Consider the following 14,993-nt stretch of genomic DNA (forward strand, 5'->3'; position numbering starts at 1 on the left):
GCATATTTATGCATCATTAACCATATGTATATGGAAATTAGTTGGCAGCAGTTTCGGAAAATTTCCAAATTTGATTCGTGTAGCAATTTTGGAATGCATTTTAAAACAACTATTTTAGGGTAATTTATTTGAAATTATATTATTGTCTACAACATTCGAAAGCTTCAGTTTATTTTTTTGGATGTAATCATTAAGGATTACTCCTCTGTCTATATCAGGGATGTACATATATCCATGTTATAAGAAGGCTATTTTTTGTCATAGCAAGCAATATAGCTTTGTCGGGACGCCAACAAAGCATTTGGTTAGAAATATACAGGTTCGATTGAACAAAAATTGGATACACTTATTTTGCCATGCTAAGCGCAAAAGCGGTACGTCAGGGAAGCCTTATTTCGAGATAATCGAAGTTTTGTAAATATATTTTTATAGTTTTGTATGTAAAACTTAGACAGAGAAACTCTTTTAAGGTTTTTTTTAACAAGTTCTAAACAAGATACCGTTATTTAAGTAAGTTCATTGGATAGGTATCTCTTTAAGCTATTTGACGACATAAAAATCAAGATTTTGTTTTTTTTTAGATACCGTTCTTGAGCTTAGCACGGCAGTATTAGACATACATACTTAAATATCTGTAAGTATTATAATTATTTGTGTAGGTACTGAGTGAGAATTCACATTATATAATTGGTTTGATGACGAAGTTGGTACTTAAGCTATTACCGATTTTATTATAAGTGAATAAATAATATCGTCCTCTATTTGCTTATTTATCACGCTTTTAATAATTAAATGAATTTTAAAATACGTAACCGGAATTTTCTCGAACGCCCTTGACCAAGTGACTTTTGTTAGTCGATTAGATTTTCAAATTGAATATATTTTTGTGCAATATGGCTATGCAAATGGCTCATTTGAAGATGCTTTAAAGACTAAAGCAATTGAGATACAATAGTCGTTTTTAACATCATTTTCTATATAATAAGGAATGATGTTTATAAGGCCTTTTTTCGGGGGTAATTGAAAGACATTTTTGTCAAGTAAGTATATCGCAGAAAAAAATTGACTTTATTTTTACGATACTTATCTGCTTGACCTCAATTCCGCCAAAGGATCAAGGTCTCTAGATGTGGTTGTGAGGAAAACCCACGCAAGTCGTCTTGTTACTAGACTAAGAAGCCCGCAAACAAGTCGAAAAAAAGAATAGGAGAATTATGCCCACTAATGTCTTTATTTTTGGTTTGAAACGATCTTCTTCTATATTTGGAGTGTTTATCAAGCTAACATAAATAGTCATTTTATCTCTACCAAGGTTTTAACCTAATGCAGATTAAATGCGTCACGTGCATAATTTACAAGAATGTTTAACATTCGGAGCTGTTTTTGGCGCAAAATGTCGCGAGTGGTAAACGGTTCTCGAATTATAATCAATACAAGGACATCAGGAAGGCTTTGGCATGCGTACGCTTGTGGCATACTGTGAAATCTGTCACTTCTCGTTAGATCTATAGATAGAAGAAATAATAGAAAATTTAAATTTTGCTGTAACATGAATTATGATGGGCGAATAGTTTACTACCTACCTACCTGCCTACGTTTAGCAGTAGACGGCGATATCTGGATTCATTGTATACTTAATATCAACGGTTGACTTAAGCGACATTGAGTTTTATACATTTGGAATCAGCACGTTTTTCTCCGTATTATGAACATATATTTTATTTTAGTCTCAATTATTCGAAAAAAATATGTATTTAGTAAATTTGCCTGCCAGCCGACGTCATTATCTTCATTTTATTAAATTCGTATACAAGCTCCAGTACGTGTATGAAACGCGTTAAATGTTTTATTGCGCACGCGCACTTTGTGTGGTCAGCAGCGGATCCAAAATTTCATATGACCATTGCTTCCCAACCTTCCTTACCATCCTTCAATAATCATCGGTAACAAAATAAAATAGTGAGACGTCCGTCAGTCTAGCCAAGTTCCCGCACCAAAAAGGTTGACAATTAATAATAATTTTGACTTCAATGATCATTAACTAAAACTGGTTTGTCACCTGTGATAATTTTATACATATTAAAATGTTCTACATAAAATCATAATCTAATTCTTTTATTAAGCGGTATAACCAGTACGGCAACATTAACTATAAATTTTATGTATTTTATTTCATGTAGGAAGTTTTGTATTAAATACGCATTTGTCAATTTATGTCTTATAGTTTTGTCGCAATTAAGTTTCGTGTTAGGTAGGTAGATATTTGGCAGTTTTATTGACAAACTGTATAGTTTCTCTTTTCGTATACCGGGTGGTTACGTAGCGTTTGGTAGGATTAATTTATATACCAATATATAAAGCTGAAGAGTTTTTAAGTTTGAGCGCGTTATTCTCAGGAACTATTAAACTGATTTTAAAATTATATTCAGTAAGTGCAATTAGCAAATTTATCCCGGGAAAATATAAAATGGGACTTCTATCCCAAAACTTTTTCACGCGGGCAGAGCCGCGAACAATTGTTAGTATTATAATAAAACTAAATAGTGAAATTGATACCCTGCACACGATGAATAAAAGAACTTAAAAACAAATTTAAATATATGGTATTTATATTTTGCTACTAAGGTAATAAAAATTTAAGCACGTATTTTGCTAAAAATTTACTTTTTTTATTTGCGATATTTTTCTAATTATAATATCTGTGATATTTTAATGGTCACATTGAAAGACACTTGTTATTTATAAACAATTTTAATTGAAAAAATATTTCACAATATTTCATAACATAATTTTCATGTATATTCATATTTTTAAATTGGTAGTTTTAATGCCTATAGAATATAAAATTGAAATGCCTTATACTCATTTATGAAATGTGACACAAGAAATTGAGATTTTTGAATATCTCACATATTGAAGATTTATTTGGTTGTTGTCATTACCTGTATAAAACAGTATTTAATATTAAGCTATTAACCTTTATGACAAATCGCTGACGTTGAAATCCTTGTATGACGTAAGATTTACACTTGTACTTTTTGTGGTCTTATTAATATGTTACTATTAACAAATTATCTCAAAACTATGTATCATTGTGAAGAACCTTTAACATTTTGAAGTATGAGTCATTAAAAAGTAACGTATATTTCAAAAAAAGAACATGTCGAACAAATCCTGCATAAAACGAAAGGTTGGTTACAATGAGGAAAAAATATGGTAGGAATATATTTTTCTTATTTCGACGACTGCATTTGCATTTGTAGGGTTGCGTGCCTCAAAATGAACTCTTATCGGATCATTTTGTTGTCCGTCTGTCTGTCGAGAAACTTGTTCATAGGAACACACAGGGGAATCAAGATGAAACTTGATTCTACGGGTCATTTTAACCGTGAAATAATTAAACTTGTAAGTCAACGAAATCCAAAAATATAACCGTTTATGTCACATATTTTACGATTTCACACGGTAACCAAAGCCTATAGGGCACTTCTTGTTGACCACGAATCATTAAATTTGGCAAGAAGCAATGTCTTACGGCATATGATAGGAAAGATTCTGAAAACCGTAAAGTACTTTCAGAATGAAAAAAGCGTATTTACTATTACGAACTTTAAGTTCGTAATAGTAGTACTTTTATTTGCGGTTGGTGATATGACCATGTATTAGGCATCGAACGGCATTTATGTTTGTCAAGTTTGAACTCATATACTCAGATAACTTGCTTAAAAGTTTGTACGGAACCTTCAATGCGCAAGTAAATTCGCACTTGTCCGGTTTTTTTATTCGTTAATGGTTTTTTTTATCTTTCTCACACATCACCGTACACGAGACGATTGTTAATTATTTATATGCAGCATGAAGTTAGCTGCGACTTCGTCTGTAACTTACAAGGAGTATTTATATGATTTTTATATTTTGTGAGAGGTCAATTTTAACATCAGAATGGTGGATTAGCTTTAATACAACAAAAATTATATATTTTTGTTAAACGTAATTAAACAAGTTTCAGCGTTGTTCGTGGTCAATTTCTATTGAACAATGTTTATAATTTATATGTACTATAATCAAGAATGAGAGTAAAGCGCACTCTTAATAAATTAATGACCTATTTCAAAATTATTAATTTGTGGCAGTCGTCGGAAAACTAATTTTTGTTTGCTAACTTTTTTTTGAAGTTGCTATAAAATTGAGCTTATTAAAGATAGGTAAATAATGAAACCTATAGCATGAAAAAAAGGGAAAAAACTAAAAGGTCGCAAACAGAAATTGGTTGTTTGACGATTCCCACAATTTGGCAATTTTGGAATGGGTCATTATTTTATTGAGAGTGCGGAAGTATGTTAGTGTTTAGTTCTGAAAGCAAAAGAAGAAATACTTACAGAATATGCTGACAGAGAGCCATCTGTGCCGGGGCCGTTTCATTGTGCCAGACCGACCTGTAAACAAAGAAAAAATATTTGTTTTAGTTATTATCTCTACTAAATAACTTGCTATTGCAATATTTTTTTCCGCTTGTTATAATATCACGGGTAATTCCATTAAATTAAAACTACAGCTAAGCTAGATTATATTTCTTAACAACACAGACTCAAACACCATTTTGTAACATACCACAATCGTTTGCCCACGAATTAAGTTTAGTTACTATTTTGCTGTCACTTTAAATACCAGAAATACCCTACTAGCCGATCTTATCCCAACATACCTAATTCACAAGCATGTTTATATTCACCTTACAGAATTCTCAGTTAAAAATATTTTGCAGTTTTACTTTGCAACAAACTTGCAATCAACCCGTCATTTTATACAGTTAAACGATGCAAATAATATTTGGAATGCAAAATTTCTTTGTTATTTGTGGCCAGGACAGTTACTTTCCTTTAAAGGACCCCGCTGTGCGGTATCGCGTGACCGTTTCGACTGACAAAGTTAAAGAGTTGTTTAAATATATTTCGACTCGATAAGAGTTGTTTTAGTGGTTTTGCAGCACTTTTTGGAATTAACTGTAAAAGATTATTGTGAAATGTTTATTAAAATGTTTCTTTGCAAGGCAAAGGCATTTTTAAAAGGCAAATGTAATAGTATGTCATCTAATTTTCTAACGCTTTATTCGCATAGTTCATACACCACATGACTATAAATTTAATTGAAAATAGCATAAGGTCTCGCCCAGACGTCGTTAATTTGTAGCTGAAATATTTTTCAATACGTAGGCACAAATATACTACTATGAATACACAAATATACTGATATTGTTGAAATTGCCGCAGCAATTTGCGAGTTCCCTAGTTGACTAAACTCGACAGCGTCTGCGCGACGCCTCAAAAAGAAATAAAATTAGTTTGTCTTACAAATGGTTCTTCAATTGCGATTAGATGCAGATACGCAGGATCCTAACAAATGCCATAAGTACATAAATAAATTGAAGATGTAACGGCGTATTCCTTTGACATACAAAATTGCGAAGATGCTTATTTAAATATATATTCAAATATTTTGCGTTCACCCATTTAAGAAATAAAATAAGACCTTGCTTTATTCCGAGATACGCCGCTCGAATCGTGACTGGAAACTTCTCGTTATAACCTAATAACTGAATATTGAAACACTACAATTACCATACGTTTTACTTTCGAAATACAAGAATGTAAAGCTAATTAAGGCTAGAAAGGTAATATGTGAGAATAACACCGGAATGGTATGCAGTTAACGATATAATATACTAGGGTTTGCTCGAATCGTCGCCCGCGTGTTAAGCCTTTTTCGCTAAAAGGTTCTTAAAACACTAGTTATTCTCAGGGAAAACTAATTTGTCTTTAAATACGTACATATGAAATATATACGAATAGCTAACATATTTAATATGTAGTTAAATACAAAAAATAACACCTTTGGCTGTTATAAATTACTAGCTTTTGCCCGCGGCTCCGCCCGCGTTATAAAGTTTGTCGGGCTAAAGTTTTCCGTTATAAAAGTCACGCTATATATTTTCCCGGGAGCCTATGTTCTTCCATGGGTCTCAAACTGTCTCCATACCAAATTTTATCCTAATACGTTGGGTAGTTTTTGAGTTTAACACGTTCGGGCAGACCGATGCAGCGGGGGACTTTGTTTTATGATATAATTTTGTAGAACTTTTTAAGAGGAACAATCCCGTCATACATTATTGTTGCATAACTTTAACCGTTTACGCAGCGCACGCAACAGAAGCTCTCAAAACTAATAAATTGTCCCTGTTTTTGCATCACGTTTCATTACTGCTCCGCTCCTATTGGTCATAGCCTGACGATATATAACCTATAGCACTCCAGGAACAAAGGGCTATCCAACACAAAAATTTTTTTTTCAGTTCGAACCGGTATTTCCTGAGATTAGGCATTACTGCTCCGCTCCTATTGGGTATAGCGTGATGATATATAGCCTATAGCACTCCACGAACATAGGGCTATCCAACGCAAAAATAATTTTTCAGTTTGGACCGGTAGTTCCTGAGATTAGCGCGTTCAAACAAACAAACAAACAAACAAACAAACTCTTCAGCTTTATATAATAGTATAGATTATAATAAGTATGTTATAACATCGATTTTCAAATACATTAAGTCGAAGGATGGAAACAAGCATGTGTGGGATCGACGGGTCACCCGATATCAAGTAAACAACGACCATGAACACATAGGAATTGAATTGACCTATAAAGATATATTGAACCTAAATTAATAAATTTACTTGTAAGGGCCTGTTATTTATTTATTGATAAAGTTACTGTTACTCTCACAAAGCTATGTCGTTTTGTTGGGACAATTCTTATTGTTTTTGCATTATTGACGTTTATGTTTTGTAATTTTTTATAGATTTTAATTTAGTTGTTACTTCTACTAAGTAATAGATGGTATTTTAGCTCAGTATCACCTCGGTGTCAGAAATTTGTGCCCGATGTGGCAATATCACATCACATTGTGTGGCAAAATATATAAACGAAATGTAGGTGCCATGGTTTCACCTCTGCCTACCCCTTGGGATGAAGGAGTACCTATTTATATTTTTTGTTACTTCTATAATTCATGAAGGCCCTAGCCAAATACTACAATGCTTTATTTGTGGATCCGATGTGATTTTTTCCACGCTTGGAATATTAAGACAATCTTTTTTCAACTTATCAAATATAGATACCTATTGATATTAACCGGTTACAGTTCCAAGTTCGTTGCGGATTCTGAGTAAAAAATCCAATAACCCATCAGGGAATCGAAACCGTGACCTCAGCATAGCAGTCATACCGAAATATATCTTCATTCCGTGCCAACTGGCCAAGTTGTACCAGGTTTTATAACGATTAACAATTCAAACAAAGCGGTGTAATGTATAAAAAGTATATCGAATCAAATCGGATTGGAGGGCGTTAAACTGTAGTCGCTCCTCGGCGTCCTTGCAAGTTGTTACTTTTACTACAATTTGTGATTACTTATGCGTCATATAGATGGCGCCACGTGTGTGTATCGCAAGGTAATGGAGGCTATCAATCATTTTGTAGACAATTTGTTAGATATTGTAAAGATACTGTACGTGTCGTCGCCTTCCTGAATCTAAGCCTTTCCGATGTTGTTTAATGTTTATATTATGATCATAATATTATAGTTGTTAAAGTTATTATATTATGACTAAAGTTCTGGGTTCGAATCCCAGGTCATTTGTGCCTGATGTAGGGATGGGCTCGCCCCCTATAACATAATGGGGCGAAACACATAGGTGAAAAGCTTGAAAAGTCCTGGTCACATCTCTGTCGACGTCTTCGGGAATAAAAGCGTGATGCGTGTATTATTATTGTTAGTTTTATCTGAACTACAGGAATAATCAGCTCGATAAGGTTACAGGACAAATAACATTGGGTCTATAGCGTTTCGAACTTTAAGAGTCTAAACAAAAGATTCCTTTTCCCTAATCATCTAGAACGAAAATTCTTCCACTATTTATGGGCATTGGAATATTAACCATCAATCTACTGCATATATTTAAGAAACAAAGCAAGAAAACTTCAATAACTATACTTTCAATATTTCGAAGCTCTATATAAATTAGGTTAAAATTACTTACTTAAAAAAATTATTAATGCGTATAAAATGATTGATATAGCGCAAGTGAAATCGGTTACAGCCCCAAGGTCAGGCCAGACCTAGGCAATGCGGTCACTGTGTAACCTACTCGGCAAAAAAGGAGAGTAACGCGTTACTCCATTTACAGGGTACTTGCAATCGTGTCAGGAATACCATTACGTTGACCAGTTACTAGTTATGTTCGCCTGGTACTTGGAAGGAAGAAAGAGAATAATACATTTACTGGTGGTCTCTCATATGTGAGAGTCCGCCTGGGTAGGTACCACTGTAATGGCTATTTCTGCCAAGCAGCAATGTTTAGTCACTGTTGTGTTCCGGTTTGAAGAACATTTTAGCCAGTGTAACTACTGGACATAATGAGACTTAAAATCTCATGTCTCACGATGGCGGTGGAGCACGGTGGAATACCGAACAATACTTTGTAATTCATGGTGTTTTTACTGTTTATGGGCGGTCGTATCGCTTACCATCAGCCGAACGGCAAGCTCGTCTCGTCATTTAAAGCAATAAAAAAAAGACACTGGTTATCTTAGCCTGGTACTCGGAAGGAAAAAAGAGGAAAATATGTTGGTAAATTTATAATTAAAGTATGTAAATTAAAGCGGCGATTTGTTGGTATTGGAACGGTCTGCCGACATGGAGATCCGTGGGTTTAAACCCAAGTCACATGTCTTGAGCTTTTCGAATTCTTCGATGAAGATTTTGAAGGTATGTGAAGTCTACTAACCCGCACAAGGCCAGCGTGTTGGACTAAGGCCTAACACTTCTAAGTAATATCTGCCCAGCAGAGGGATATTATTATTTATATTATATAAATTACAGAGTATTTACTTAAAAAACTAAAATAGCTTTAGCTTTTTTGCCATATAATACAATTCATTTGTCAGCTCATTTGTTTGATAAATCACTACATCGAGTTCAGGACTCAATCTCGCAGAGGTCATCAATAGGTAGGCAGTTTGTAATAACTTAGTTAACTAATTTCTGCGGAGCATACGAACTATAAATCATTTTTTAAGCCAGTGAGCGAATAGTTCCATGTTAATAAAGCCAAGCCACAGGAGAAGTAATTTAGTATTATCATTGTAAGTTGCTTTTTATGGTTCACAAATAGAGCTATGTAATGTTTTACCATAGTAAAAAAATAATTCTAATACAATTATTCGTAAAACGTTAACTATTGCTACTTAATTATTAATATTGTATTTTCATTTTATTGCTGTCGAAGGCAGATGAGTTAACATATAATGTAAGATAGTATTAATATCGATTCATTAACTGTTTATTCAATAAGTAACGTATTTTATTCGGTGGTTTTCGTAACGCGTATTTTTCCTTATACCTACCGTGAATTTTATAGCTTACGTTTTTGACTGGAATTTCAATTAAAATAATAATCAAACCTGCATCGAAGATCGTTCAGCCATTTTCACGTGACACGCGAACAAATTGACAGACTCTGGTACAAAGGTACATTACTATAAGCAGATTGCAATCTTTAAACAACTTATACGAGTATAATAAAATACATTATTATATAGTTCAATTGACCTTTTGTTTGTGACTACAGGAAGGTAAAGTTTTCTATAATCACCGGTGTAGGGTGCGGCCAATATTTTTATTCGCCTTAATCAGGTTTCGTCCAAAGTGGTTTCACTTTTATTAATTCTATTATGCATATGCGAAGTTTACGGCATATTTGAACTGTGACAGTGTTGAATAATTTAAAAGGTTTTTTATGTGTTTCGATGATGTCATTTGACAATGCGGTAGATTAAATGTCTTCATTATTTTAATTGATTATAATCAAAGATAGCTGAGTAAAATATAAAGAATTTTGGCTGTATGCTGCGCTAAAAGGGAGAATTTTAACAGTCAAGTTAATTTTTATTCCAGCAAGGGATTAAGTACGGGTGAAGTCGCGAAGAAGCTCGTAATGTATACCTAAAGTCGTTAACTGTGGTATTTGAAAAACAAACATCTGGAACACGGAGTGCAATCAATAATGTTTGGATCGTATTTACAGGCACAAATTACATCCATAATTATAATATAAATACAGTTCAAGGCAGGTGCATGAGATATCATTTTGTCACTGTCAGTAATTCTAAAAGCCAGGTCAACAATATTTCAAATCGACGATGTTATGCACATGCAAAGATATTTGGTTAATACGCAAGTTTATTTGTAGGTGTGTATATGGCTTTACATTTTATGGATTCAATTTTTTTTGTCGGCTCTGTACATTAGGACTTTATCGCCAACCTTTTGCCATATCTCTGTCAATGAAGACAGGTGGTCGACTGGTGTGTTTACCAAGACTTTAACTTGAAAAGTGCACCTCACTTCGGTATCAAGACATTGTGTATGAGACTTGACATTAAATATTCTTTAAATAAATAAAATATACTTTAAAATGTCCTATGTTTATTATAAGTACACGCCTTTAATTTGTCCAGTTTTTCTAGGACATTCTACATAAAGATCGTGAGTTATTTTATCGTTTGTCGGCAAACTAGCAAGTCAGTTCTATGTTAATTGATTTCAATATCCCATAAATACTCACAGAAGGATCATTAATGCAATTCCTTCAGAGATATCTTTGTTATACTGGGTCATGTTGGTACAATGAAGCTACATATATTTTTTTAATACTTAACACTTTACAATAAAATACTTGAATCGTAGATGTAAAATAAAAAAGTCTAAGTTTAGAACAAAATGAATATCAAACAAAGTAACATTCATTTTATACACTCTTATGCCATTACTGCTACTCTAAGAAAATTCGCAACGGCAACATCATACTTTCAATCACAAATATACTCACGCACATGTTATATGCGCAACAAACTAGAAATAATCAAAAATCAGAAAAGAAAAAACCGGGATTTTTGTTGTAAATATTCGTAATTCACGGATAATTTTTTTACAATGTTCGCAGACGTAAAGAACGCGTACGTGTTTTCATTTATGAACGTAATGTCAATATGTCCCTGTATTCAGGCACGGTAAAGTGACCCCACTGCACTTGGTTTTAAGGTTACAAATATCCTGCGTCCACCAAATAGAGACAGAAGAGGATTTTTTTGATTTTTGCTAACTTAACTCACTATAATGCAGCCTGGGTCTTCATCGGATGTCGTTCATCATTGTGTTACTCAAATACTCTCTAGGTCTATTTCTTTATAGAAATAGTAGCTTCTCACTCCTTATCAATTTAGTAGTAATACAAACCTACACGGCGGCGATAGCCTAGTTGGGTGTGGAACGGACTGCCGAGACGAATGTCCGCAGGTTCAAATCCCAAGGGCACACACCTCTGACTTTTCTAAAAAATCATGTGTGTATTCTTTGTGAATTTATCGTTCGCTTTAACGGTGAAGGAAAACATCGTGAGGAAACCTGCACATCTGAGAAGTCCTGTATAGGAATTTCGAAGGTGTGTGAAGTCTACCAATCCGCACTAGGCCAGCGTGGTGGACTAAGGCCTAATCCCTCTCAGTAGTAGAGGAGGCCCGTGCTTAGCAGTGGGCAAGTATATAATACAGGGCTGATATTATTATTTATTATTTACAAACCTACACTACATAGTCCCTTCGGTGTCGGCGTTTTTCTATTGCGTTACAAGAAATGAACCGTGACTGAATTTCAACTAGTTATGGTGATTCCATAACATAGACAATATATTTATGTCACGTCACAGTACAGTTATGCAACGTGACGGACAGACCGACGTGCTCTGGTTATTGTACGTGAGACCTACATTTCTAGCCCTTGTGGGATATGCTTAAGAGCTGACCATGATGGAGGGTTGAGCATTTTTATATTTGTTTATAAATTTTACCATGTTTCGATTAGGTGTATAGAAAATACGAACGCATAAAAATACGCTATAAACGTATTTATTACAAGAAATATTGAAAAACAATACTTCGTAATTCAAGATGGTGTTTCTACTGTCTATGGGCGGTCGTATTGCTTACCATCAGGCGACCGGCAGGCTTGTCTCATCATTCAAAGCAAAAAAAAGAAGACACCGCCATTGTCTAATTATATTTTGGTATTATTTGATATATAAACGAGGATCTAGTAAGTATTTACCCCTAGATTTCAGGAATCTTTAATCTCATAAATGTACAAATAAAATAAATACTCATAGAAGTTATTTTCGCATCTGCAGTCTCAGTGAAGATAATGTAACCTCAATTATTGGAGTCACAGACTCTGTGGGCCTTACTTGCAGTCGCCATTCGAAACACCTCAAGAATAATAAAACATAAAACTATTTTTATACTTATAGATAAATATATTGTGTTATTTGCTTTGTCTTTTTTATTCAAATGGAATATTTATGTTCGCATACATGAATCGTAATTCCGCAATGTGGTTGACATAGCATGAGGAAAATTGTGATTCCTTTCAAATGACCTAACGTTGGTGTCTTCTAAGGTCGATCTGATAGTGGATTGTTTAGAACATGGGTTCCATTTCAGATTAAATGATTTTTAATATGTTATATAGGTCTACTAATTGTGATGCCTACTACAATTCAAAATAGAATCTTTTACAGACATATCTTTAGAATTACTTGAGATATTAAATCTTCCACACATCCTTCAGCTAAAAAAATGCGTTCTATAATCTGATTAGTAATATCTATTACCGATTTCTTATGTTTAGGCGAATATTAAACATTGAAATAAAACTATTTACGGATTTTATAGCGGTAATTTATATTGTTATTTTCTCCGACGTTTCGGAGACTGCAGCCATCATGTGTGCGGTCAGTCTGTTCCGTAACAAAATAGTTTTATTTTAATGTCTAACATTCGCGTAAACATAAGATATAATTATACGAAACATATATTTTATTTGCAATATCATTAGTCCTATAATGTTATAATTACTGTTTTAAAGGCAGCATGATGCTCCAGAGGCCATATATTCATTAATCTCTTCGATAAATTATGGCTGACATGCAATTAAGTTAATAGCGTCAACTTTCCGCAGATCGGTATTTATTTTATATATATACCAGGGCCTTTATTCTGTATGATAGTGTAAACGCGTAACGCGGCCGTGTCATGTTATCTTCGAGAAATGTGCGTGGAATGGTATTCTGTAAGCCAAATTTCGATAGTCCAAAACGTGATGTGTTGTGTTACGTGCTTGTTACGCACTGTTAAAATAACGTGCGGGATAGTGAATAAGGCCCCTGGATCCACACCTATCAGTGCAGTTTTAATTACAAGACGCATTGCTGTGCTAAATATGAAGTAATGCTCTATGACGGAGTTCAGGCTGTACTTCTACAATACATAACAAACGTTTACTTAGTTTTTGCTTCACTAAAACAAAACTTCTTTCATATTTCGATGCTTGAAAGGCAATCATATCTAAGCGACAAATATACTGAAAATGTATTCTATAAATATTTAGAATTGCCATATTTTTCTGCGTCATTTGATCTAGGTTGTGTAGGTCTAGGACAATTTTAATATCATTAGGCTATATCTTTATAAAATAAAAACTTTAATTGTTATGAATTTTCATATTAAAATCGAAACTTTAAATCACTCTACTCAAAAATTTACTGATTGTCACTTAGATCTAATTGCCTTCAAGCGTCGATTTATATTTATAAACTTACACCCACATTGTCTCATCTCTGCATCACCCAAAGGTTGTCTGTTAGAAAATGCCTCAGGCTTTAAGTTTACCTGTATGCATCTACTGTATATAACGTTTAAATAAATAAATAAACTTCCTTAATAATAGCTCTATATATAATATTATGATTTATTGCTATGGCAGAGTGTATAAGCTGTGATTTTTTTTAAATAAACATAAGCAGAGAACACAAACCCGACGCGCATAACTAAACGGATTTTTGTAGCGTTTCATATTAGGTAGGTTTTCAGAGTAAATTCCAAAACGCTCCTTCCTTTCCTATTCTCTCTATTCCTTTCTTTAAGGCCAGACACACATCCATGCTTATTCTGGATTTATAGGAAGGAATGACTTAATGTCAGGTGATATATTTGTTTGTTTACGGGCTGTGTATTGCAAATTATAATAAATATACTGAATGCATAAATAGTACATTATAAATCTACGGAATTGCTAACTTTGATTCGCAAGCAGAGAAATCCAAACTTCGGTAAGATTTTGAATCGACCATCGCAGAGTTATCTGGGATTATATATTTGTCTCATCTAGATAGTTCGGTAGACTCAAATTAAATCACATAATTCGGTGGATAGAGTAGCATTGGCGAAGTGTTCATATAAACCGATTCCTGCGGGCTTCCCTTTCGTAATTTATGTAAAATCTAATTATCATTAAAACAATTTGCAGACCACATTTATGCATCCTTATATTAGTACTTAAAATTTCACCCTTCGCCACTGTAGAGCGATTATACATTTGTCTTATCTAGATAGTTCGATACCCACAAATTCTATCACATAATTCGATAGAGTCCTTGGCTATAAACGAAGCCGAACGCTGTGTGATAGCTAAGTGATATTAGGATAATGCAATAGAAACGCACACATATCAATCTATCTGTAAGCGCGCCGCTCGGCTGCTCACTTTCACTCAACGCGCATCGGGATAGATATAAACACGCTAACTCATGTGGTTGGTGGATAGCAAGAATATTTTCGCATTACAAGTCCCAGTATGATAGATATCAAGAGGTTTAAAGTTCGATTCTCGTAAAGAGATAAGATTATAGAAGCTATGAATATTTCATTTCAATTGTTACATGTGGCACCGAAAATTAAACCTAAAATTACTTAATTTTTTTTTCGTTGTCTTACACTGCGCTCATCACTCTAAGAGACAAGATATTCTCATAAAGCCTATTAAGTTT

General features: G+C 33.8%; 1 protein-coding gene across 5 annotated transcripts in view; it reads right to left on the minus strand.

Moving 5' to 3' along the window:
• The window catches only part of LOC115439814 (cell surface glycoprotein 1), a 57,730-nt gene that overhangs the window by 10,347 nt on the left and 32,390 nt on the right, over positions 1-14,993 (minus strand). For all 5 annotated transcript variants that reach the window (XM_030163826.2, XM_030163828.2, XM_030163824.2 and 2 more), the window contains one exon: positions 4,380-4,436. In XM_030163826.2, the coding sequence (XP_030019686.2) occupies positions 4,380-4,422 (43 nt within the window). In that variant the 5' untranslated portion in view covers positions 4,423-4,436. The remainder of the gene's footprint in view (positions 1-4,379; positions 4,437-14,993) is intronic.

This window comes from Manduca sexta, chromosome 18 (genome assembly GCF_014839805.1).
Source record: "Manduca sexta isolate Smith_Timp_Sample1 chromosome 18, JHU_Msex_v1.0, whole genome shotgun sequence".
Classification (NCBI taxonomy): Eukaryota; Metazoa; Arthropoda; class Insecta; order Lepidoptera; family Sphingidae; genus Manduca; species Manduca sexta.